A 27,605-nucleotide genomic window follows, 5' to 3' on the forward strand; every position below is an offset into this window, starting at 1 on the left:
CCTCGAGCTTTGTTAGCACGAGTCTCCTTGGTGCCGCTGAGAAACGGTTTGCTTCAGACTTTCACCTCCATCACTTCCTCCTGGGCAGCAATGTGCTGCCGGGGGGCGAGCTGCGAGGAGCCGGCCGCTCAGGTGCGATGCTGCAGCGGGCAGTGAGGAGCGCTTGGCCGGCTCAGACCAGGAGGGGACCTACGGTACCTGCAGCACGAGAGCAACAATGGTCACGGCGTCTAAACTTTCCCACGCATCTCCAGCTGGAGTAACGGATGGCTGATCGAACTTCTCCCTGGCTGATGGGATCTTAGCAACGGACAGTTTGTTTCTTTTGTTTTCTTCCAGCACCTTTGTCCCGGTACCTATATCTGTCCCGGGCGGAAATCTGGTGCACTGTCCCGCTGCGGCTCGTAGACTGCCTCTTTAAATATCACAGCCAAACAGCGGAGGTTAACATGGGGGCAAAACAGAGCAGCCCCTCGCCCAACTCTGCCGCTAACGGACGAACCAGAGCCTACTCCGGCTCGGACCTTCCGTCCTCTACTTCCAGCAGCGGCAGCGGCGGCAGGACCGCCGCAGCGGGGGCAAGGGGGCGGCACCGCGCACACGGCGTGTCCAGAGCCACTGGAGCCGCGTCCAGCTCCGGTCACCCACACGGAGCCAGGCCCAGGTCCGCGGGGGGCTCCGGGGGTCCTTTCGCCAGAGCCCAGTCTGGCATCAACATACCGAGCAGTGGCGGCGTCTACAGCTCACCGGAGTCCGGTGGCAGCAGCCCGGAGGAAGCAGCGGACAGGGACCGAAGAGGGAACGATGGTCATCGGCTGGTGATAGGATCATTACCCGCTCACCTGTCGCCTCACCTGTTCGGAGGTAAGCGGTGTGCTCTGTTGACGGCTCAGTGACCTGCGGTGACTCTGTTTACAGACCAAGCGGTTCGTTCAGGTGTACTTTAATTTACGTGTCCACATAGGAAGAAACCCAACAAGTGTCCCGCAGATCATTTTACACAGCGAGGCTTGTCCAGGTTCTTTAACGAGTTCCAAGTTCCGTTCGGTTCTGTGTTTGAAAAATTAAGACTAAAGTTCTGCCCAAACAATCAAAAGCCTTTCTTTACCTGACCTGCAAACTGAAGCCACCTTTAAATCAGATTCTGCTGCCTTTAGAAATGTGTGTTTAAAGTTTTTCTTCTATGTTTTAATCTGTAGAATAAAAAATAAAAGCTAATGTTAAAGCTTTTTCTAGACCATTACAGTTTAAAGGCTTCTATTCTGTTTATATTCCAAAATAATGACCTTAAGCCCGTCAGAATGACAAATAATGATCTAGAGGGACTTCAGAAAATACCCCAGTCTGTAATTGTAGAAACGCAACAACTTTACAAGTTCAGTACAGCTGGGAACCATGTAATATCATATTGTAAGTATTTTTTGTCCATAAGTGAACCTATGAGCAGTGAAGGCTCTTCCAACAGGCAGGATGTGTTGGAGGATTACAACAGTGATATCAGTGAAACTTCATAAATGTTTTCCAAAAGAACCAAACACCCCAGAACGTTTACTCAAACCTAGAAAAAAAAGAGATGAGAAACTTTCACATTATCAAAACATTTAATACTCATAACACTTGTCTGTGTGACCAGGATGGGTCGCCCAGTGTTTGGCTGTGAGCAGAAGGAGGACACAGCGCTGTGCTGTGATAAACTGTTTAGTCCAAGTTTTATCTGTCTCCTATAAGATCTGAAAATCAGCCTCTGCCTCCTCTTTCTCTGCTGTGAGAGAGAGCTGACTGACAGACCTGCCCACCATGTCACATAGCATGTGTGTGCTTGTTAAAGGTTACCCCCTCTGTTGCGTACTGAGGATCTTTGTCACTATATTTAGTAACTTTTCAGACCAAACAAAATCAGAATTGGCCGATTGGTCAGAAAACCACAGTTGGTCACCTCTAATGGTTGTAAGTCTAACTGTTGTCCTGTCAGTGCTTGGAGTTGATCCATTCCTCCACCTGACCACAGATTGTCATTGTGGTCCAGATCTGGGGAGTTTACTGCCACAGGTCCATAACATTCTGATTCTTGAGCCCCAGCATGCATCATGCTGAACAACCCACACATTATCACCTGGATTATGTAGAGGGCCACACATGTGGCTGCTTCACAGTTGGGGCCACACAGGAGCCATGGCAGCTGTCGCCTTCACTGCTTCTGGTGTGTACATAGTCTTCTTAGATTCAAGCTCTGTCCTTTGTCCATCAGGAAAACGTTTTCCCAGATATTCAGACCACAGGAAAGACGATCCTCCTTTCAATCTTGAGCAAGCTCTGCACTGGTGGCACCACATTTCTGTAGTGCTAAGGATACATCTTGTTCATGATCAAAAAAAAGCTTATTTGAGCTGAAATATTTTGAGTAACTGTTCCCTGCATGTGAGAAAAGATCTGGAGATGATTTATAATGATGTCTGTTAATAATCAAAGTCGACTCTAAATCTGTTTTAGCTTTGATTTAGAGAAACTCAGTGTTTCAGTAGTTTTGTATTTTTCTGGAAGTTTGTTCCAAAATAGTTGAGCATAAAAACTGAATGCTAACTTCTCCATGTTTGGGATGCAGAGGAAGGTTGAAGCGACAGCAGTAGATCTTTAATGTATTGCGGCCCTAAACCGTTCAGTGATTTATAAACTAACAGAAGTTCTTTTAAAGTCTGTTCTCTGTGGACGGACTTCAGAACTGGGGCGAGAAATTTCTTCCAATAATATTGCGAGCAAAAACTAAATTGAAAAAATTTAAGTGTGAAAAAAATGCATTTCAAAAGTTAAACCTTTGAGAAACTTCTCATTTAAAAAATATATTCTGAGAGTAATTTATAACGTATATATCTGAACATGTAATGTAGTTTTCTGCACTTTGAGATTTAATTTTCTTTCAAATTATTTTTTTCAGATTTAACTTTTTTTTCTCTTTAATGTGAAAGAATGAATTTTTTTTTTTTTTTTTTTTTTTTTTTTTTTTTTTTTTTTTTTTTTTACAAATTTCATTCTATTCACATTCTTCTGTCCCACACTCCTGGCAGTTTGTGGGACATTGACTGGTATGATGTGAAATATACATTGCAGGAAGTTGTAAGTTTATTGCAGAGTGATGATCTGACAACCTGTAGTGTAGTACCACTACAGAGAAGATTTGATTATCTATTTGTAAACCAACTTGCTCCAGTGTTTTATAACAGTCTGTAGTTTTATCCTTTCCACGTTCAGATGATGGATTGATCAGAGCTCTGGGAGATGTTCAAAGTTTTAGAACTTAACTTCTCCACAACTTTGTCCCTGTGGTGTTCTAGATCTCCAGAAACAGAACAGCCGTCTGAAGGAAGTTAAATGACTGGATATTCTGTTAGGACATCAGAGTACAAGGGCCCTGAGAATAAAATCGTGTTTTGTTTGTCTACATAAAAAACAAAAAATAAGGCCATGAACTATTTTCCTTCCACCTCACAGCTGTAGGCTTCGTGTTGGTCTTTTTTCACCCGGTAAAGGATATTAAAGTTTGTGGCTGTAACAGGACCAAATGTGAAAGGTTGCAAGTTTTGCTGTCAGTGAGAATCAGATGAAGCACCAACTTCAGTTCTGTTTTAATGTATTTAATGTATTTATTTTTGCATGTAAAAAAACTAATAGAAAAATTAAACCCAAATTCATTCTGTGGTGGTTTTATTGATTCGGTGAGCCTTACTTTCAGTCATAGTTTAAGTGGACCTTAAACTCAGGCTTCAGGTGTGTGTGTGTGTGTGTGTGTGGGTGTGTGACCTTTGATATGAGCACCTACAGACAGCACGTTAGAATTTCCTGCACATTTAAATGGGCATGCATTCAATCAGAGGTTTCTCAGCACCATGTCACATCAAGGCAAAGTTTGTTTTATTCTTTTTAGTATCTCTTTCCATCTTTTGGTTTTTGCCTGGCCGTAGCAAACCCAGCAGGTTGGTCAGATGGACATGACTCAGCAGCTGAGAGCTCAATAATTAACATAACCTGCTAAGTTTTGGTCTTCAGTAAAAGGTTTTATGACTAAATCAGTGATGTACACTCATGCAGTTAAACATGTTTGCAGATTTCTCTCTTTCTATCCAGTAAGAATAAAGGATCTTAATTAAAAACCACTCAGGGTGCACCTGATGAACAGTTTTCAAAATGTGTTCTAATAAAAATGGCTATAAAGACATTTACCCCTGAGTATACAGATATTATGATATGATTACCTTTTCCCCTGACATAATGAATAACATATTGCATTATGTCATCATTTGTTTCAATAAACAGGCCAAAAAAAACAAACATTGTGCAAATAGGCTAGCTTTGCTGCATTCAGAGGAATTCAGGTAAGCAGCATTTGATCACCGTGTGACTCAAAAGCAGAATATTTGGGCATTTGTTGATTGTTCAGCTGTGTGTGTTAGCACAATCCCAAGAAGGAAAGAAATCAGCAATGACCTTACACAAGCAATTGTTGCTTCTCCTCAACCTCATCGAGGATATAAGGCCATTTCCAAACAAATGAGGTTATCCACAAGCCAAAAGCGTTCAGGACAGCTGCAAAGAGTCCAAGGAGTGAATATTCTCTACAAATTCAGGCAAGGGATCCAACTGTTCAAGGTTCAGAGAACTTTAAGAGAACCCAATTAGTCCTTTGCAGACTCTACAGCCCCAGGCTCAGTGTACACAACATATCAGCAAGAGGATAGTAATGTTTTGATCTGTTTTAGTCAGACAAAAACTACAAACAATTGACAAGAGGCTCTAAGTTGGACATGTTTAGAAACTTAACGTGAATTGTGTCCATATGCAAAACGAAAACGTTTGGAAACAGTCACATCAGTTACATCATATTGTGCTTACCCGATTTTCACTCGCACAGCATAATGGTAATCCACAATGGTGGATCTCTGTGTTCTGTTTGCACTGCTGCACCACTTCAACTTATTAAGGTTATTATCATTCTATTGTTAAAGCAAAATTTGCTATTTGTGGAATATTGGCCAAATTAATATTGCATAATATTAATTTGTAGCCTGTCTTTGTGCACAAAGACACAGGCTACGTTCACACAGCAGGCATGACCAAAAAATTGGTTTTTGACCATTTTTTATTTGCTAAAATCCTCAATCTGAATTGAGCTTTAGCATCTGTTTGAACATAGACATAGATTACATAAGCAAGATCACATGTGTAACCTCAGAAGGGTTACAAAAAAACAACTCCAGATATGAATGTTCACAAAGTTTCACCGCCCCCTACAGGCCTGGCATATGCAGTGTTATTTGTGTTTCTTCTGCCCACAGAGAGGTTTCATTCCACAGTTGTGTGAATGGGACTTGATCACAAAAACAGGGTAGCAGTTGGAGTTTTTGTATTTTGTTTGTGATGTGCCCCAGCTAGCCCGCTTAGCATGGCCATGTTTTGGCCATGAGTAAGCAATAAGTGGAACATGACCAAAACTCAGAGTTATCAGCAAAGATCAGTCTGTAGGCATTTTTCAGTTTCCACAGTAAATGTTGGAGTTTAGAAAGAAAACTGCAGATGCTGCTGTGTGTTTTTTACTGTCTGTAGAATGAGAACATGTTCTTGTTTTGAGTAGAAGTAAAGAATACAGTGTGCCCAATTACTGAGGAAATAAACACCGTTCTAAGAATCTTGAGCTTTCATTCACTTCTATGAACACAGGTGGCTTTCTGAACTGTAATCTCTCAGTACACCTTGGTTTATATGTATCTGGTCAGTTACATATAAATCCTGGCTGATTCCAGACCAAGACTTAGCGCTCATCTAACATTTATGATGTGACACAGTCGTGGCTTCGTTCCAAACCACCTACATTACCAAGAACAATCAAACTTCAGATAAACGTTTTTATTTGCGAGTTGAATAAAGCAGCAAAGCTTTTTCATTTGTTAAACACCAGAATCTAGTAAAGTTTCAGTCTTCATCATGAAAAAGTTAAGACTTTGTTCCAACTCTAAGTCTAACATATGCAAACTGATGGAACATGGAGGCCCCTGTTGAAGAAAGTGTTGGAGTAATTTGAACTTGGCATGGTGCTTTGTGTTCTTGGATTTCTGGGCTGATGCAGTTAGAAAGAATCATACACAATATCTCTGTGTTTGTGCAGTGATAACTTGAATTTATATTGCAGCTATTGATGTTATAGTCTCCATAACCATGACCCCTGAGGACCTGAGGAAAGCATTGTCCAGGGCCGTTTTTGTCCAGTGTGACAAAAAAATCTCACTCATTTGTTTGTCACACAGAGCACGATTTGATAACCTTAATAATGATGTAGTACTTGGAGATCCTTGCTAATTCCAGACCAAGACTTAGTGCTCATCACAAAGAGCTGATCACCAATTAGAAGGTTTGGTCACTATGATATGGATAAAGGTTTTTTTCTTTTAATTATTGAGAAGAATTACATTTTGTTTTTTGTTTTTTTTTTACTATTTTTGAATAAAAATACTATCAATATTGTTGTTCTACCCTTTCTGTGATGTATTTTTTTCCCATTGTTTTGCTAGAGAGGTACCAGTCCTATTTCTTGTTTTGAATAATTCTTTCTGGTAGAAGGGACCATCTCTTCCCTCTCTAGACCGGACCAGTTATTAAAAACCCATGAGGAGGCAAAACAGTGCTGATTGGTATATGTATGTTTTTAAAGTTAACTTTATTCTATTAAGTTTCTTGGTGCCATCATCGTCCATGTGCAACAACAGAGTGGGGAATCAACAGTGTCCTGCTTGGGAAAAGCCCCACAGGTCAGTGTGAGGCCTGTTGGGAATGATGAGCTATGGTGGAGTCAGTATTAGTTAGCTGCAATCTGTCCTGATGAGATAAGCTTGTGGCTGCTTAACCTGACTTCCTTGCATCTCCTGCTAACGGCCTTTAGCTGGCCACCAAAGGCTCATTTCTTACGCATTTGTTTCCAGTTTGCTCCTTAAATTGAAAGTTACAAAATTGCACCTTTTCTCCTCCAACTGTGGCACCCAGCCATCTAGAAAGGTTCAATAGAGACAACTTCCACGTTTGAGCTGTTGAATTTATGTTTTTGAATGAGATCCTCTTCTGCAATGCTGTCAGAATGTTTATCCAATCAGCTGTGGTGATTTGTCTTATGAGCAATCAAAAGTTTCTACATTTACAAGCAGAACTGCCTAAATCGGTTTGCATGACAAAAAACACGTCATTTTGATCTCACCTCTTCCACCTCTTCTTACCGCAGCCTTTCTGCCTAACTTTTCACTCCCATCTGCATGCAAAATTATTGTATAATTGGTCAGAATTTCGTGGTTGTTTAAACCAGCTCCGACTATTGAACTTCCAGTTGATAGTTTTGAGGCGCAGTTGTTCAAAGCCATAAGGAAGTATAATTGTTGGACAACACTGAACAGCCGTCTTGGTTCTGGTCCGTGTAGTGGAACTTGTGGACCGTGACGGGGTGTGTTTAAAAACGAGTGTCCTGCAATTACGGTTGGACTTCGGTCTGACCATGCTGGGCCTTCTGCAACATTCACACAAATAAAGAGATCACATGATCTCATGCAGTCACATGACTGGTTTTAGTTTTTCCTCTCGTTTTGCTGTTCACCTTTAGGTGTTCCAGAAGCTGAAGGTGGGACTCGTGGCCTTATCTGGGAGACAGCGAGGTGATTAGAAGGCTTGCCTCTTTTTGCAGCTTAAATGAGGTGCATAGTGCCAGAACTACTTCACTAGTGAAGATTTAAATCAGTACGAGACATCAGCAAATATAAAGAAGTGGTTATTATTATGAGGAACTTAAAGCACAGGAATAGTACAGTTGAAAGTTCCAGTGTTTCAGGACACTTTTATACTGGAAAACTAGATTGTTAGTCAGGATCTTTTTTAAGGCTTTATTGGCTCTAGCAGCCTTTATTTGATAGTGAATTGACAGGAAAGTGGGTAATGAAAGAAGGTGAAGACATGCGACAAGTCACCAGGCCGGGAATCGAACCTGTGATGTCTGCATCGAGGACTAAGGCCTCCATATGTGGGTTGTGCTTTAACCCTGCGCTACCACAGCACCTCCAGTCAGAATCTTTTTAACACTGACTTCAGTTGATGAGAATAAAAAAAAACTAAAGTTGGTGGAATTACTTTGATATATTTTGTTCTTACTGTATTCCAGGGGTTAAGAGTTTGTCTTGTAACTGATTTTATGCTGTCCCTCTGTTAATAACTTGCGTCACTAAATGAGAAGACAAACTTGTTGTCATCATTGTTTTAAATCGGGGCTTAACAGTGATAAAGGTCATGTTTTGGGTCTGCTTTTTGGAATCTTTTTTTCCATTAACCAAGAGGTGTATTTTAGTCTCCCAGGGCTGTGTTTGTGTATGATGCTAATATTTACTGAGAGGAGACAAAGAGCCTGACGCAGGTAGACGTCTGGGCCACGTTGGGTAGACACGCCTTGTTCATGCGGCTGAGAGCACATTTATTCAAACCCTCCCCTCGATTCCTTTTTTACACTCGACTTCCTCTTTCACACCTCCCCCTGAAGTACAGGTGCCAGTAATATCAATGTGAATGATTGTCTGCTCTAATATCAGCATGGTAACCCTCAGCTGTACTAAGGTACAGTTTTAGAAAGGTAATACCAGTTATTTTGGACTGACTTTCTGTGCAGTTTCCTTCTCTAGTAGATGGATCTTCTCTCACTGTCAGATTGTTGGAAAGGTAAATAAATTCACAGCTTGTCAGACATTCAGCTTCTGTTTCAGCTGATTTAAGCAGTTTTAACCAATCAAAGTTAAAATGTTATCAGACTGATATATTTCTGAATGTTAACAATAACGGGGTTAAAGTACAAAGGAGTTCAACAGGCAGAGCAAAGAAATAAATTCAGGGACCGTATGTTGTTAAAACAAGAAACCTGGTCATTTTAAGGAAATATAAGACTCACTATAAATGGATTACTTTTCATTTAAACCAAAATGTGTTCTTGTTTAAACGAGAAAAATCGTAACATTGAAACAACACTACCTCTTGGGATGCTTGAGTGTCATTCAAAAATAACAGAGTTGAAATACATAACAATGCTGCTTGACATGCTATTGGTTGGCGTTTTGTAAAAGAGCCAATCCTGGAACTGGCACTGATTGGCTGTAGTTGGTTTGGAAATGAGCGGTAGTGTCAACAGTTTCCGCTAAATATGCATATTAAGGAATATTTGAACTGTTGAATTAGGCAGTTTTAAGTATTTCTAGAGGTGGTCTCAAGTATTCGCAGATTACAACTATTCACATGTGGGTGTGATTTATTGCTGTGCTTACCTTTCCAAAAAGTTCAGTAATAGGACATATTTATACTGCAGGGAAGGAAATTATCACCCATACTCTGAGCTAGACCAATTTCGTTGTGTGTCTTTTGCTTCTTTTTTTTTACTTTTGTGTAAAATTTTAAAAAGTATCAATTGAAAGGTGAGACTTCTGTTTCTAATAAAATTATTATTTTTAAAAAAAGTAATGATATTCACTGGGTCTTGATTTTAAAGCTGTTTAATAAAGCTTATATTAAACAGCTGTTTTAAACAGTTTAAATAAATTCCTTTCTGTATTAAACAGAAAGGAAGAAAGGATAGTGTCCTCCACCCTTTTGTGAGTCGGGCTCTTCCAAACTGCAGGCCGACTGCAGAGAAACGAGGTGATTTAATTGGCCGGGGATGATGACCTGCTCCTTGCTCCAGCTACTTTTCACTCAGAGATTCTGCCTAGCCTTGTGGAAAACTAAAGTTCATACAGAAAGGATTGGGAGCCGTTCAGCTCCTCCTGATGTCTGTGTGTTCTTTCTTGAGTTATAGAATGAAGGGTTGCCTTGCAGTGTGGATGATCAGTGAACTGATCAATGCAATAGTAATTCATAAATCCCATTTAATAGCATGAAGTGGAAGATGTGCTGATTCAGGAGCTGCAGCAGAGCTGTGTAAAGGACTGTGGGTAATAAACATGGAGCCCTGGGATGCTCTCCAAGCTGCAGATTAAATGCTGAGCGGTCATAAACAGGGGGAAGTCTGGGTAATAGTGTGAAGTTCGTAAGCACTGAAGGAGGAAAACAGCCATTTTTGTCAGCTGGGAGTTTTTCCATTCTCAGTTAGTCTTGTCATGCTTTAAAACAAAAATGCTCCAGTCCCATGATCCCGCTTACTCACTTCATTCACGTATTCCACAGATAACTGTTTGACAGTCATATTTGACCTATTGACCTATCCATGCCAAGATCTTAAGTCTGCATTGTAGGCGTTTGCAGCTGAGTCGTGAGGCGGCCCAGATGGTTGTCCTCTCCAGTTCTGACTGGAGATCCTGTAATGCGGTTGGTCAGTTCTCAGGTTTAAAACGGAACAACTTCCCCTCCAGGTCGAGATCCGCCTCTTCCTCAGGATAAGAAGTACCGTTATCTTGCTGTCATTTCTATAACCTATGTTGGCTGCCCTGGTCCCTAATGTTGAAAATGGAACTAAGCCAAAAGTTGTTTATTTCGGATGCCTTGAATTTCTTCCATAAATGATATGAACCGATTCGGTGACAAAGAGCAACCTTGGCAGACTCCAACTCTCACCGGAAACAAGCCAGACTTACTGCTGGCATTGCAACCCAAGCTCTGACAGTGGTTATACAAGGACCTTACAGTCCTAGAATCTTCTAGGACCCCACAGTAGATGACAAGGTAAATATAATAAGTTAACAATTTGAGTCGGTTTTGGACCAAAGGAGTACCAAACCAGGATTAAATATTAATTTTTGACTGACAATCAGGAGAATAAAGACTTGTATAAAAAGCTAGAAGAGTTCAGAAATTCTGGTTCTTAACATATTGTCTGCGTAAAGAATCCATTGCCTGTTAGAATCTCAGTCACTGAGTTCTTGGGTAACTAGACTTCTGCTCCTTACTTGATGTTGTCTCTGGTTTCATCCGAAAGACTTCTTCAGTTTTGGAACATGGGTTGGAACCACCATGCTTAAAAAGTGTAGCTGCTCTCCTTGGAAGTACACTGAGTTTCAGGAAGAGTCTGACTTTGCTTTGGGATACAAGAAAAGAAACAATGCATGCCATTGGTCTATAAAAATTCCTTCTGACAGTTTCACATTTTGCAGCCTTTTCATCAATAGACTGTCTGCTCTCTTGAGAGAACAAAGAGCTGCTAGATCAGGAATAAAGTCACACATTATTAAATTCTTCCAGACTTTCATTCAGAGACACTCTCTGTTTGGCTTTTCGATTGCTGCTTTGTGACATTTTGGATAATGCCTCCACACAAATTGACCTAAGAAGCTTTGTTTATGCAGAGCTAGTCTGGAGCCTTCAGTTTGTTCACTTTAAGCCCCATGCTTGCAGAAAGCAGAACCTTTTTATTATTTCTTCTATTTTTTCTTTTGTCCTCTCTTGTGTTGTGAAGTTGCATACTTTAGCAACCAAATTAATTCACTACAATGTATGTAGTTATCAGTTTAGTTGAATACGATTCTGAATGTAAACAAGCACACATTATTACATTAGTCTTCTGTTTGGTGTGGTGGTCAGTCATCATGATTAGCTTTATTCTGACTGAATGTTAAGCTGATTGCTGACCTGACAACACTTAGATCTAAGTGTTGTCAGTGCAACACTTAGACCTACCCAACACTGGCTCTGGTCCATCATCTAACCCTCTCCATATCTGTTTATGGTTTATGTTTATGGTTTGTTTTCCATAAAAAGTAAACAAACAACCAAAACAACATTAATTAAAATGTATTATGAATTTTTTTGTAGCCAAAATTGTTTCAAATAATATTAATCATTCAGCTTAGACAGGGAAAAAAGGCAAAAGTGCCAGATAGGACTTTTGTAAAAAGAAAAAATTAAATGAATGAATCAATAAATAGAAAGTGCAAACTAACTAACTCATACTTTATGTCAAATGCTCGCAACATTTTTCAACATCTTGACTTCATTTTAATGATCTTGATGACTAAAAGCAAAACTGACAAGTCAGAGAATTGTCAAAAAAAGGAATCCCCAAGACTTAAAACCATTGTATTATTAGCTCTTCAGCTCAATTCACTGCACTATTTTATGTTGAAGAGTAGCAATGGGATAAAATTTAAAATCGCCCCAGGTTAAAGAATTATAGGAACGTCATTAATGACCATATTCCAACCTGAATGTGAGTTTCTCAAGGACAAATCCACTAGATCCAGCTGCAAGTATGACCAGCAATAGACATGCATGGAGACGCATGGCAGATCTGTTTTCCTCCAGAGACTGTCCCATTCAGTCGACTGGATGAGTCATCCCAGCCTGGCAGGGGGGGCACAGCTCTGTGATCAGGAAGCCTGGAGGAGAAGTGGTGCAGGGATGCAGTTCAACCTCAGCAAGCTTTCAAATAAACACACCTACCATGTTCAGAACATTCCTGATTGTTAGCAGATGGCTGGGAAATCTTGTTAGACACTGCTGTGCATATCTGTGCTTGTTGTGATTTACTTAAATAGGTCGGACAATCAGGAGAGAGCCCGCTGCTGGTAGCCCTAATCTATTCAGTCCATCAGTAACTCAGTAGGACGGCTGATTTTTTTTCTTTTATTTATTTATTTTTTGTAAGCCCTGCACACAATGCACACAAATTTCTGTCTGATTTGCGACACTCTGAAGGTAAAGAGCATATTTAAAATGCTGAGTGAAATCCAGGGTTGGTTCCATCCAGAATGCATCCCTGGAACAGGAGACTTCTTAACTGTGAATCTCCCTGAACCTTTTATTTCTTCTTTATAGTTCAGATGTTCCTGTGCAAGCACATACTCCCTCTAAAATTTCATGTACAGCATGTGAGCAGTGCAGTGGTTTTGACGCCAGCATCTAACTTGGGTGCCATTATTTTAAGCTTGTTTAAACTGAATCATTTTAAAGCTGCTGTCAGTGTTTCTTACTTTGCTCTGTGTGTTGGCATGTTCAAAAACGCATTACTAGAATAAAAACAATATCCACTGGACGAGGTCCAGTGGATATTGAGCAATGTTTTCTCTCCGTTTCATTGAAGTATGTATGTTGCTTTTGATGCATTCCTGTTCTATACAGTGCGTGTATAACGGAATCAGGGATGAGGAATTTACTCTTCATCTTGGTCATGACAGGCTTTTTTCTTTTAAGAACAAAAATTTGTAATTAATTATCAATTTCATGTCTGTGAAAGAAATTCAATGCTCCAGAACAGCTCTCAAGTGGTCAGATTATTAGCTAAGTTAACAAGGAAGTAAGCAGTGCCGTCAGTTCAAGCCTTCAGTATGCCGAGGTGAGTTAACTGTTCATCAATGCAGAGACATGGCACTCCATGTTAAATGAGGTCAGGTGACATTGTCATTATCACATTAGCATGCTAATTTCTACTAATTACATAGATTTTAAGGTGTTAAATTTTAATGCAATTAGTCACTTATTTTTATTCACATGTTTCTGGTACGCCTGTACCGCCTGTAAATCTGACACACAACTACATTCACAAACGGCATTGGACGGCAAAGCTGCTTCTCTTGTCCTACTAAAGGTTCATTTTTGCTTCAATAGTCAGAAAAGACTACTGTTGTGTTCAAGTTGGGCTAAGAGTAGTTAGCCTATCATTGAAGCTATTCAAACCTAAAGTAGCACCTCAATGCTAAACATGTAGCAGCAGCACAGACATCCATAATGCTAACGTCAGCATCTACAGTCCACATTTCTAAAGAAGTTCCATGAATGGTCAGGAATTCATGAAACACTGGAAAGCTCAATGGATATTGTGGAACTTTGAACCAAACAGTAAATATCTTCATTGTTGAGTTCAAATGTCCATTTATTCAGCAAAAAACTTTTTGAAATGAAAATGTTGCTTGTCTTGTCAATTTTTTTTTTATTACAATGTGATTAATTACAGACCCTGCGATTAACTCATTTAAACATTTTTAATCAAGTCCCACCATTAATTATCACTATCAGCTGGTAAATGGCTTGTACTTGTACAGTGCTTTTTGAAGTCCAGAGGACCCCAAAGCTCGTCACACTACAGTCAGTCATTCGCTTATTCTCATAAACATGAATGGTGCAAGCTACTGGTGTAAGCTTCTGGGCAGAAGTCACATCTGCCCTGGGCAATCTGTCAGGTCCTCACTTCACCTTTGGCAAGTGAAGCGTCTTACCAAAGGACAAAGTGACAGAGGTGGACGGAATGAGAATCGAACCAGCAACCCACTGATTGCGCTACAAACTCCTACCATCATCATCACCATGATTGAATTTTGTCAACAGACCACCATCTAGTCGATTGACAGAATGTTTTTTTGTTGGTTTGTAGAACTGTCAATGAAAAGGGAAAAAATTCCAGTTATAGTTATAAACCAAAAAGTTGTCTTGTGTCATTGCCAAGTGATTAGAGTTGCCGTTGTGTAAATGCTCTTCAGTGGTGCATAGCTGTAAGTGTTAAAACTGTGGCACTAATGCTGCAGAATTTTTCAAAATGGCCAAAACAATCTGTGGTCGAGTCGTCTAGCTTAGCTACTGATCAAAAGATTAAACACTTCAGGGTCAAATGTGTGATTTCTGGTTTTTCACCGCCAGAAGAGCAACAGAAATGTCTGTTAGGTTTTGGTTTAATTTTACGTGTTTCCTTTAGATGTAGCTGATGCAGGTAATAGCTTAATAAATGATAGATGAGTCTCTCCTCCTTTATTGCTCTTCCCTTCTATTAATAATAGAAATTCATAGTTTCCTGAGATCTGCTGTGCTTGATGACTGATTAGAGCTGTTGCTGTACGAACACTGACTGGCAGCTCTTATTATATTGATGTTGATTTTATTTGTAGGGTATTTTATTAGAGATGTGCCAATCAGGTTTTTTGCTGCCGATTCCGATTCCTATCACCCTTGAGGGCCGATCACCGTTACCGATCACATAATTATTATTTCTTTAATCATAAGCACTACGGTTACATTATGTGGAAAAAGGAACCATGAATTCACCTTAATTTCGATATAAAACTTGTTTTTAATAACTTTTTCCAAGAAAAAAACTAAACAGGCATTGTGCAAATTGTACTGCCATTGATAATACTATCTTTAACAGACTGAAAACATATGAAGTCTCTGAAGAGGCTAAATAATGTAAAAGTCAAAATAAAACCTCTCAACATTGCCAAAAAATTCAAGTATAAAACTTAACATTCAAAGGCAAAAACAGGATCCATTACAATAAACAATCCTGAGTTACTGAATGAAAACTTCCTGATAGCATGGCGGCTAGCTGATTACTGCTAGTTCTGATTGGCTGTTTCTGACTGAGCGGAGTAATTATGCAGAACAGGGAGGAGGCAGAGGAGATCGATAATTTTTTCAGGTTCACTGTCTCATGTAAGGACAGTGAACGTTTTAATACGTTTGTAAAAATATTTTTTTAAGTTAGATGCTGCAGCTTCAAACAGAGGTTCGGTGTGAGAGTCACTACCGTCTGTGAAATATTACTACCTGCAGCTCGTAGCAGCGGTTCAACAGCGAGAGCAGAACCAGCGTCTTACATCGCAGCTCGAAGACTTAAATAATTTTGCGGGTTATTTGTTTAGCTTTCCGACCGTCATGCTAATCCGGGTGAGTGTTTGTAGCTGTGCGCTGCTTTACCTGCCATCTGATCGCTCCATATGTCTTTTTTACTGCAGTGAGCCTCGATGTAGCCAAACTCTGTCAAGTATGGCACTGTTTTTATGCCATATTAGATTCGTTGTGTTGATGCATTTTGATGTGCTTCAATTTTCCGCCGCAACACGCAAACCTCCCCTTTCACTCAGTGCGTTATAGTTCCACATCGCTTAGGATTTGTTGCTACGCGTTTGCGCAGTATAAAGGAAAGAGGAGACCAGCTGCACAGGCAGGCTGCGAAATGAGAAGCAGGTGATGATCGGTTTGTGTGATCGGCAACAAGAGACCGTGATCGGCGATTACCGATCATACACTTTTTCATGGAAATCGGCCGATTATGATCGGTGGCCGATCGATCGGCACACCTCTAGTATTTATGTTACATTGTATGTAATGATTTGAAAGCTTTTCCCTTTCCCATTCGCAATTATTGTTTACATTTCTCAGCAATATGTGGAATAGCAACTTTAGACCTATTTTGATAGACCTAGTTTTCCATAAAACATTTTTATAGTTGAAGATCTCATAGTTCATTATAGTTCAGAGTCCAGATTGAAAAGACAAAAGGGTGAGGGTGTTCACATGTGCATTTAGCATTAAAACTCTTTTTTTTTTCTTATTTACCATAACATAAAGTCATGAGACAAACTGAGGTGTGAAAACTAGAAAGGAAATGTAAAAACACCTAATTCAAGTCCACGTGAACTGTCACATTTACCAGTTTACTTCTAATTCTGTTTTTTCACAGTTTCTTCTCATTCCACCTCCCACATATCATTCACTGTTCTGTTTACTTCTTTTTTGTCAGGGTTCAAGTGTCCAGTGTGCTCCAAGTATTTGTCCTCAGATGAGATGGATCTTCACCTGGTTTTGTGTTTAACCAAACCACGCGTCACGTATAACGGTAAGAATGAGGCCTCCTTTTTAACTAGAGTTAAACTACTGACTACTGGCATGCTGCGCTTCTATCCAGTGCTAATAGAGATGTGACTTTCTTCCACAGTATGCTTTACCAACATCCCCCAGAATACTGTGCGGTTCTCGACCAGCGTTAAATGAATATTTTTTATATTGTATATTGAACATTCTATCAGATGTATCATCTATTAATATTTATGATGTGTCTATTGTGATGTATATTGTTATGTATTTATTGTCCAGCCCTACATTAGGCTTATCAGAGAAGTATCTGAACTTATCTAAGCATTAACGAGCCGCACAACACCGGCTTTCTGAACTCAGGTCTGAAGATTATTGACCCGTAACATAGTAACATGTTTTATTGTTCAAGTGGGATGTTTCCGCTAAATAAGAAGCTCATTGTGGAGGAAACACGCTGTGGTCAAGGTTGGATCTTTAGTAAAGGTTCCAGGTTCAGCAGATTACTCCATGACTTTAAATGGCAAACACTGATAAGATGATAGGTGAAGTTCATTGTTAACATGTGACTGTTTTTGATATGTGCGTCTCCCTGGCACCCATTTTTTTTCTTCTCTCTCTCCTTTCACTTCCTCACAGACACACACACCGTCTCTCATTTCTCTGTCATGCACACTTCTGACATGTCTTTCTATCTTCACAAGGACTTTACATTGACCCTCATTTCTATACCCTAACCCTGACCTTTACGCTGCAGCTAACCATTACAAGGACACGCCTCAGACCCTTAACCAACCCTTAACCAGAAAACATCACTTCTTCTCATAGTGTCCGGGTTTTGGGCAATAACATCTGTACATCTTTGACAGTCTGGTGGGAATATCTCAGAACAAACGGATCTTCAATTCTCAATATTTTCTTATTTAAAAAGAAAGATTTGAATTATTTCTTTGCATATTTAAAATAAATTTCCAATATTATATAAAAAGGCCTTAGTGTTTAAATGAAAAACCTGCAGAACCTGCCAATTTTTTTTATAATTAATTGTCAGTTTAATCGATAGCATAATCAACTACAAAATAATCATTAGGTGCAGCTCTGTTTCTGAATATCTTTAACAAACTGTTAGATTTGCTTATAAATATTTCCTTGTTTTTCTCCATTGAGGTTAATTCAACTGCATAAAATAAATTTGAATAACTATCAGTGAGACTGATCAGATGCTGTTTTTTTTTTTTTTTTCTGGCTGATTTGACATCCTCTGTAGTGGCTGATGATTCACTACATTCGGTTATATCAGTTCAACATCAAGCTACATCAAGCATATAGCTGAAATACTCTTGTATTTCAAACCAGAAGAGTTGTTTTACTGAAACAAGAGGAAAAAAAAACATTTAATGAAGGCAGACGAGCACAATGTATGAACTAATAACACCCCGCTCCCACCAACAAGTTCTAATGTTCAAAAAGTGACTAAGTCTGTGTGAAAATGAAGCGCTCCCAGCTCTTTGGTTATGTAACAGCAGGCTCCTTTTCCAGCCTGCTTCCCTGTGAAATCTTGTGTAATCTGCCTGTAATGTTTCCAAAAGCAGAGACTAATGCTGTGGTTGCCTGAGGGCAGCTTCTCCTTGTCTTTCTCACTGTTGTGTATTTAAGGACAGCAGAGTCATGGTTAATGTGCCCTGCAGGCCTTTCTCATTACTCTGCTTTCTTCCTGGGGTTTTGTTGCTTCGTCGCCTTTTGTTCAACATGAACATGAGCTTGTAAACTTGTGAAACTGTTCCTTTCTGAAACCGTAATCATTCCACATTTCCACTGTACTTCTCTTTGAGCTGAACACTTTCGGGGCCAAGTCAAGTTCCTGTTTGTAAAAAAACGGGTTTCCTGTTCAGCTGAGACAGATTCCTCTGTGTCTTCCTGTGTCAGTCATATGATAATTGTGGTGTTATTAGCTTGCTTCTGCATGGAGGAGCACGTGAGGAAAATGCCACACTTGGAGCCTCAGCAGAAGGAGAGGCAGGCTTTTATGTTGTAGGTGATGGAGCAGTGTTGAGGGGGCGGACGGCTGCTGTTCTGGTTTTTCTACCAATTCCAGTTCTTAAGTGGTCCTGGTCTTAACTGGTTCCACTTTTCCAAAACCAGAGATCCACATCAGAGCCACATTATAAACGTCTCAACGCTATTAACAACTGGCAGTGCTTGTGAACGCTTCACAGTCTTGATCAGTTGATCTCTGATCTGGGCGTTAAACCCAGCTTTTAGAGCAAAGGTTATTAAAAAATTAACAGTGCTAAACTGAGTTGGAAATTACATTTATATAAATAATACATTTTATAGATTCAGGGGGAAATAATCAGTTGAACCATGCATTTTGACCTACCTACCCTCTGTTACTGTGTTTTAAATTTGGCCTATCAAAAACCAAACTAATTCCTGGATCACATGGCACCAGTTTCAAGAGTCAGAGTTTAACATAAACTCCCCATCTGTTAGCATGTCAACCTTTGAATCAACACTAATACCCATGTCACACTTTTACACATTTGCCTTTACATCCAGTGGCTGACTTGGCGCCATAGGATAATAAGTTCTGCCATTGCCTTGCTACACATTTAACTCTGGAGCATAAACGGTTTAATCAGGCTGCTATCAATTCTTTGGACATGTTAAAAATTTCTATCATACATGCTTCAGCGTTCACATATGCATACTATAGAAGTCCACCACTGCTACTGAATCAATATAACTTTGACTCGAACTTCGCACAATACTCTGAAAACATGACCTAATGTTGTATGCTGAAAAATCTGAAATGGCAACACATTATGCCCCGATTGAAAGAAATCTAAGAATGGATAAGAAACTAAGTCAATCCAAAAATGGTTACTAAACCATTTCTAAGGCTTTGGGACTAACCTAGTGTGGTGGTCAGTGACTGCTGCTGCACTACTTTAGGACCTGTAATCTTGACATCAGCTCTGCACCAGAAAATCTTGAACAGCAAAAACAGAAAGTGTTCAGATGGCCCGGTAAAACCCAGACTGCTGGCAGGCTGATTGAGGTGCTGTGGTATGACCTGAAACAGGCTGAAAATGATGGAAATCTTTGCAATGTGCCCGAGTGCCTGAATTAAAATAATTCTGTAAAGCTGAGTCAGCCAAAATTCCTCCACAGTGATTGAAAAGACTCATCAGTTATCACAAAGTTGTTCCTGCCAAGGATGGAACCACCTGTTACTGGGTTTAGTGGGTAATGACTTCTTCACATATGGCCAGGTTGTTTTGGATAGATGGTTTTCCTCTTCATAAATAGGAAACATTTAAGTGTAACAAAAACAGAAGAAATCTGCAAAATGCTCATTTGTTTTTCACAGTGTTGTCTAATCTGAGCAGTTGCTCCCTTCAGCAGTCAATGTGGGTCTCTAGCAGATTCATTCAGAAACAGGAACTGAAGAAGGTACAAATTCGCCACATCTCATGTAAACAAAAACTGCAGCGTGGACTCTCGAATAATGTTTTGTTTTCACACACATACACACACGCACAGAGAGAGCACCTTCTGGTCCCTAAATATATCCACTGGTGGTTCATAGCAAGCACACATGGCAGCTGCTATGCGAATGTAACACCAGAGATGTTCCCCAGTCTTATTTCCAGCCTGCTCAGAAACACACTCATCTATTTCTATTAAAACAGCCATAATACAGAATGGATGGCATGGAGGTCAGCGTGTTGATCAGCAGATTGGTAAATTTACCAATCCCCATGTTAATGAGGAAGCTCTAAAATAACAGACCAACATTTTTGCACTCATTACATAGACAATATTTAATCTTGGTCCATATTTATTCCTTCAATTACTTAGTGAGACCTTTACAGTACATTGACTGTCAATGATTGATATTAACAGTAATGTGCAACGAGGTGTTTTTTTGTTTGTTTGTTTTTTAATAATGAACTGAACCAGAACTGATTCTGTTCATTACTTTCATGGACAGAATTTCTAGGCGCAGCTGAGGTGTTGAAGGGATCCGTTTTGGTGGCCTTAGGATCGTATCTCTGCTTTTTGAAGGATGATGTGGTCCTATTAGCTTCATCAGGTCGTGATCTGCAGCTCTCACTGGAACGGTTCGCAGCCGAGTGTGAAGCGGCCGGGATGAGGATCAGTGCCTCCAAATCCGAGGCCATGGTCTTGAGCCGGAAAAGGGTAGAGTGCCTTCTCTGGGTCAGCGGGGGATGTCCTACCCCAAGTGGAGGAGTTTAAGTATCTCGGGATCTTGTTCATGAATGAGGGAAGAAGAGAGCAGGAGATCGACAGGCAGATTGGTGCAGCATCTGCCGTGAAGCGGGCGCTGTACTGGTCCGTCATGCTAAAGAGAGAGCTGAGTCAAAAAGCAAAGCTCTCGATTTACCGATGGATCTACATTCCCACCTTCGTCTATGGTCATGAGATTTGGGTCATGACTGAAAGAACGAGATCCCAGATACAAGCAGCCGAAATGGGTTTCCTCCGCAGGGTGTCTGGGCTCTTCCTTAGAGATGGGGTGAGAATCTCGGTCATCCAGGAGGGACTCAGAGTAGAGCCGCTGCTCCTCCACGTCGAGAGGAGCCAGTTGAGGTGGCTCGGGCATCTGGTCAGGATTCCTCCTGGACGCCTCCACGGTGAAGTGTTCCGGGCACGTCCCACCGGGAGGAGGCCCCAGGGAAGACCCAGGACATGCCGGACGGACTATGTCTCTCAGCTGGCCTGGGAATGCCTTGGGGTTCCCCCAGAGTAGCTGGAAGAAGTGGCTGGGGAGAGGGAAGTCTGGGCCTCCCTTCTGAAGCTGCTGCCCCCGCGACCCGACCCCGGATAAGCTGAAGAAAATGGATGGATAGATGGATGGATAATGAACTGAAATGTTGTCTTATGCAATCAAACATTAAAATTCTCCTCAGTCTCAGAATCCTCAGCACTATAGATGTCTGGACACTGGCTCAGTCACTTCAAGGACTTTCTGTAATTCTTCTATAAAAACTTCATTGTTGCCTTGGTGATTGATTTTGGGTCATTTTCCTAACACAGCAGGCAGTGTTGTTCTCAACCAAAGAACTCAAGTTTGCTCTTACTGCATCTTGTGCTTTAATGAGCTGCACCATAAAGTGGTCTGCCTCAGGTGACACAAAGAGTTTTCCTCTGGATGACTCTTAAATGCTCACTGGTGAAGCTGACGCAGGCCTTCATTGCAACAGGAGGCCAGATTTCAGTCCATGAGGAAGATGCATATCTCCAGTGTTGTTCTTCATGTTTCTGATTCTAAGTCTTCAGAACATGAACAAGGTCATCCTGCTCCGTTTTAGACTGATCCCTCACCTTTCTGATGATCAACCATACTGGATCAGAGAAGATCTTCTCTGGAACGTAAGGATGTATTCACATCTACCATTTTAGGTCTGCTTTAAACCGACCAAAGTTTGCTTCCTTATTGGTCTGGACCTGTTGTGCGAGTGTGGATATGCGGAGCAAACAAGGAAGCAACTCTGGTGCAGTTTGCCTCTGGTGTGAATACAGACCTGTGTTGTCAGTTGTACAGCTGTATTTACAAGGAATAGTTCATTTGCAAAAGATACAATATGAAAGCAAAAACCACCAGAGAAAAAACTAATGCCCTCTTTAGGTCCAGGCCTGGTGTGAATAAACTAAGGGTGATTGAAGGTCATTTGATAAGTCTTAAGTTTCACAATATGTTTGGAATCATTGTCTTATTAAAAGAACAAGCTTCAGGTTGCTTCACATTTTGCTAGAGAATATGCAGAGGAGATGATGGCAGACTCAGAGCTTGCAAGGTGCCCAGGTCCTTGTCCAGGTCCATTGGCCGCAGAACAAATTGAACATTGGTGTTTTTTAACTATGATTTAGGCAAACCAATGTTTTGCTGCAGTGTTCTTTTTAAAAAGAAGAGACGTTCTCCTGGCCGGACTTCCAAAGCAGCCGTACTCTTTTGGTCATGAGTTTGACCCTTGAGCATGCTACCTGAGGCATGCAGAGTCTGACATGAAGCTCTTGGGTTACTCTGATCAATGCATGATTGAATTTGCTGGGACATCCACTCCTAGTCCGAGGTGTTTTTTTTTTCCCCCCTTATAAATCACTTTTGTTGTAGATTGATGAACTCTGAACCAGCCTGTATGACCCTTCTCAGATTGATGTGTGGTAAAACTGGATTCTCTAAGGCAGGGGTGGCCAAGTCCAGTCCTCGAGAGCCACCATCCTGCAAGTTTTAGAAGTATCCTTACTCCAACAGACCGGGATCAGCTCTACAGAGGCCTGATAACGAGCCAGTCATTTGATTCAGGTGTGTTGAAGCAGGGATGCATCTGAAACTTGCAGGATGGTGGCTCTCGAGGACTGGACTTGGCCACCCCTGCTCTAAGGTAATGTTTCTGTTCTGGCATTAAGTCAACACACACCTCTATGTAGTAAGCACAAAGATTTGGTTTCAGTCTGTGTTTACCCACAGTCTCGTCCACTGCAAACTCTGTGCATTATAGATGCTTTTGGCCTCAGTGAGCTGGATGCCATGTGCTCCAGCCCATAATAACAAGCTTTTGCCGGCGTATGTGGGTTAATCCACGGTTACATAAGATCAGCCCTAATGACTCTGTGTGTTTTGCTGCAGGTGATGGGTTTAATGGTGCACATGCTGACTTCCACTTAAGAGCCAGACCAATGCTATTCATAGTGGGAGGGGCTCACTCATAGGAACACACACACACACACACACACACACACACACACTTGCCACTCTGACTGGAAATAGGGCTAGCGGGGGGGTTCCTGTGGCCTTCAAAGCCACAATATTAAACTGAGGGTATGAACACATTTGTGAGGACATTTAAACCCATCCTGGTAAATCAGTGAGACCTTCACTGACCTTTGGGAAATGCCAGCATATGTGGGCAGTTAAAGCATGCATAAAGAGTAGCAGCAAGCAACATGGGGGTTACTGTTGAGTATTGAACTAGTTAGTGTGATGGCTGAAGTTAAAGTGAATAAACCAGTTCCAAATCATTTTATTTGTTTTAGCAGTGTGGGTGCAGTCCATGCTCTATAGATCTATCATTCAGCAGCAACAGACAATCCATCATTATGATTCAATAAAATGTTATTCCTAACAACATGTCATGAAATGTGAAGGAATGATTCAGTTTGCTGAATCAAACTGAATTTGATTCAGTTTGATTCAAATTGAATCAGCCACTTCACAATGACAATGGGGCTAAAGCTGGCTGTACTTTTTACTACTATAAATGATACTACTTCATTTATTTGATAAAAAAAAAATTAAAATGTGTTGCCTTAAAACTAGCTGAAAACAATCAAGATTTGTCCTGACTATAGTGTTGGTTGGGGTGCCCTGTGGCCCACTGGTAGAGCAGGAACACCAGGCTACAGGTGTGAGTTTGATTCCTGGACCTGAACCATTTCCCTGCTCTCTGTCCCCGACTTCCTGTCCAACTTCTAATGAACAAAGGCCACACAAAGGGCCGCTGCCCTGGGTTTAATGAAGCCAAAGTGTTGTATGTATCCCACATAGGACTGCAACCAACAATTATTTTAGTAATCAATGATTTTACCAATAATTCTGGTGATCCATTGAGTAATTGTGGGGGGCTGGCATGCTGTGCATACTTTTCATAAATGTATATATTTGTAAAGTTTTGTCTTAACTGCTGCTCTGTGTGTTATTTTAGCAGATTGCATGTTATTCTGTATATTCTAGTTAGCAATTATTCAATTACTAAAGTTGATGGTTATTTCTATAATCGATTCATCACAATTAATGGTTAACCTCACTACTGCCAGTTGATGCATATTCTGCACTTACCAAGGATCAAGTTGGAGGAACTATGCTGACATTAATCAGACATATTTCTAATATAAGACTAATTTATCAGTTTTTTAAAATGATGAATACCTCCATTTAATCATCAGGGGAAAACGTTGTGCAGTAACCTGCTCCCTCTGCCAGCAGCAGGCAGGATGTGGTTACTTCACTGACTGCATATGCAAAAAACTACATATTTCATTCAAGGCGCCTGCAGCTCACAGTTCATATTTCCTGGTTTGTGATGATCTACCTTTCATAATAATATGGAATGAACTGCTGCACTGTCCCTTTAATTCAGCAGCGTTCATCTCAGTTCTTCAATATGGATGGCATTAGAAATGGTGCCATCATTCTTCCTCATGCCTGTGCTGTTGTGTGTGTTCTGGCCACTAGAGGACGTCCTGCCTAAGGATGCAGGAGAATGTGCAATCTGCCTGGAGGAGCTGCAGCAGGGAAACACCATCGCCCGCCTGCCCTGCCTCTGCATCTATCACAAAGGGTGGGAAGCTCGTTTTTAGTCCTTGTTCTTTCACATGAACGTCGCCAGACTCCAGAAATGACACATTATGCTTCATTACACATCTTAAAATGTAAAAGTTGACATGTGGCTCCATATGGTGCAGAATCATCCAACAGCTTACACCATGCGTTTCTGCTAGGTTTAATGACATAACATGCTGTGAGTGAATGTTCTGCTCTGATTGTGTTCCAGCTGTATCGACGAGTGGTTTGAGGTGAACAGATCGTGTCCGGAGCACCCGGCAGATTAAAGCTTCCTTTGCACAGGTAACCTTCTACCCAGAGCGGAAGCGCTGACCCACCAGGAGGCCCTGAGCAGTCCATTCTGTTCCTGGAACCTTCTCTTGTCTCGTCCGTTTCTGTGAGCGTTTCCACTGTGTAGTCCAGAACAGATGCTGAGCTGTGACTCCGCCCACTGCAGCAGGAGCTGCTGAGTGTGGGATACAGGCTCCTGTCAGCAAAATAAAAGTTCATTGCATTTCCACTTTTTGTTATGTTACACCCATCCTTACTGTAAATTTTCCAAAATTCTGCAGACTTTACTTTGTTGATGAAGCTCCGAACTGAGCTGTTTACACTGATCGTGTTTATGTATGTTTATGTTTTAGGGCTCTGCATGTTGACGCATGCGATTAATAAGAAACATTTAACACGTAATATTACATGATGCAGATTAATCTCGGTTCGGTTGAAGTGAACTCTGCTGCAGTTCAGTGCATTGTGTGAACACAAATGAACTAGCGCAAGGCATTATGGGTAAATAAAAAGAAGACAAACTTATCTAGCATTAGCGAGAGAAAAGACGTGATCTGAAAAGAAGAATCCTCCAACCTCTAAAATCTGATGCTGCTTCATTTGTCTTTATATTCCTTGAAGAACGAAGTAGATTTCAGTCTCTTCTTCAGTGTTTTTTTGTGCTGATTCCTTCCATTTCTGGTGCAGTGCCACCACTGGTGAGGGAGAGAACAGGTTGTCAGTTCAGTGTGAAGGTCAGAGAGTTCTGGGGGGAAATGTTCATACAGTCCAAACTCTCCTCTGCTCTGTGGAACAACCTCCTGTCGTAGAAGCACACCCTCCAGTGTTTGAACTGATGTGTATCTGAAGACGTCAGCAGGTCGTTTCTGACTCTGTGTCTTTGTTCTGCGTCATGTGATCCCAGGTAACCCACTCTGACAGAATGAAGCTCGGATCCAGCCAGACTGTCGGACCCCGCCAACACTGTGATTGGCTGACCCATCCCGCCCCTTCCCAAACAACCAACCGCACGGTGTAGAACCGCAGTATGCCAAATCTCTTTGGAGGAATCTTCAGGGATATAAACTATGTGTGTGTGGTTTTTCTTTGGGGGGGGGGCTTATGTTTGAGTTGCACTTTCTTTTTATTCTCCCAATGAATGGACACATCTGCTCAGTCAGGCCTGACGTTCCATCAGGACAGGAGCAGGGTGGTGCTGCTGCTGCTGTAGCTCAGCTCCGCTGCCCTCCTCTCTCCTCCTCCGTCAGCGTCGGTTTTTTTCTCCCAGTGCCTTGTTTGCAGCAATGCTGAGCACCGAGCGGGATGGGACAGGAGCTCTCTGCTGCAGAATCATCTCACCATAACTGCCATTAAAGCAGCCGGGAGCCGGGCGGCCCCTGTCTGCACCGGCAGCTGTCGCCAAACGGTGCCAATCAACTGTGAAAACCGTCCGTCACACGTCTCATGAGTGCTTTTTAACCCCGAACCGTGCAGCAGGGCTCTGCAGATGCAACGCCGACTGCATCAGTTACCAGCCTCAGGCCTCTGCAGGCTGCCGGTGCCAGCAGGAGAAAAGCAAAAAGCTCATTTTATTCTTCCATTTCAAGAAGTTTTACGACAGCACTTTCTCTACCTTGGCAACAGGCTTCTCTTTTGCATTGATTTACAGATACTTTAATATATAGCTGTGTTGGGGATTATAGCAGAGTGTTTTAAAAGGGTGAGTAAAATGAGACAAAACAAAAAAAAACTTTGGGGAAGTGCGCCCATCCAGAGCAAAACGGGGAAAAACATGTAGTTGAATTTTTCTCCCTGGACAGAAATGGATCAGCTTTTTTTCCCCCCAACATTTACTGTAGAAACTGCAAAAACATTTCTCTCTGCTTTCACAACAAAAACACTAAATCTTACAAAGTATTATTGTCTGCTCCCTAGTTCTAATATTTTAATGCACTTGAAGTGACATAGCAGCTTGTTTTAGGTCAATAACTCCTTAAAAAGACATTTTTCCATGTTATAAGTGAAATAATCTGCTAGCGGAACTAGTGCTTCTTTTTTATTATTATTTTAAGGAATTATTAACTGAAAACAAGCTCTTTATCTTGCTGAGAGGATTGTTTTTAAGTTAGTTTTGTTGCATTTCAGGTGGACTTAAACATTTGCAGTAGAAACAGGACCAAAAATACTCTGCAAGGTTTAGTGTTTCTGCAGAACTGAATCACTGAACAAATGTTTGAGAGAGCTGCTTCACGCCCTTGCTGCATGGAGCGGACCTGCTGCTCAGCTGGGAACCGGACCTGCTGCTCAGCTGGGAACCGGACCTCCTGCTCAGCTGGGAACCAGACCGCTGGTTCCAAAACAGAACCACTAACCAGATCAGTCACTGATTCAGCAGGAATCCTGTTAACAGAAG

General features: G+C 41.2%; 1 protein-coding gene and 1 long non-coding RNA gene across 3 annotated transcripts; one reads left to right on the plus strand and one right to left on the minus strand.

Moving 5' to 3' along the window:
* znrf2b (zinc and ring finger 2b) lies at positions 1-26,997 on the plus strand. 2 transcript variants are annotated; one of them, XM_007550417.2, is made up of 5 exons: positions 1-864; positions 16,499-16,594; positions 24,833-24,938; positions 25,152-25,225; positions 26,118-26,997. In XM_007550417.2, exons 1-4 carry the CDS (start codon positions 450-452, stop codon positions 25,207-25,209), a joined length of 675 nt encoding a protein of 224 aa, XP_007550479.1. In that variant the 5' UTR covers positions 1-449; the 3' UTR covers positions 25,210-25,225; positions 26,118-26,997. The 2 variants fall into 2 exon arrangements, with proteins under 2 accessions (XP_007550479.1, XP_016526145.1); XM_016670659.1 differs by lacking the exon at positions 26,118-26,997 and having other exon boundaries at positions 2-864; positions 25,152-25,442.
* LOC107836043 (uncharacterized) lies at positions 25,152-27,605 on the minus strand. Its single transcript, XR_001661899.1, has 3 exons — positions 27,538-27,605; positions 26,123-27,489; positions 25,152-25,230 (listed from the first exon to the last, which is right to left on the minus strand). It is a non-coding gene; the product is annotated as an uncharacterized LOC107836043 (long non-coding RNA).

This window comes from Poecilia formosa, unplaced genomic scaffold (genome assembly GCF_000485575.1).
Source record: "Poecilia formosa unplaced genomic scaffold, Poecilia_formosa-5.1.2 Scaffold36, whole genome shotgun sequence".
Classification (NCBI taxonomy): Eukaryota; Metazoa; Chordata; class Actinopteri; order Cyprinodontiformes; family Poeciliidae; genus Poecilia; species Poecilia formosa.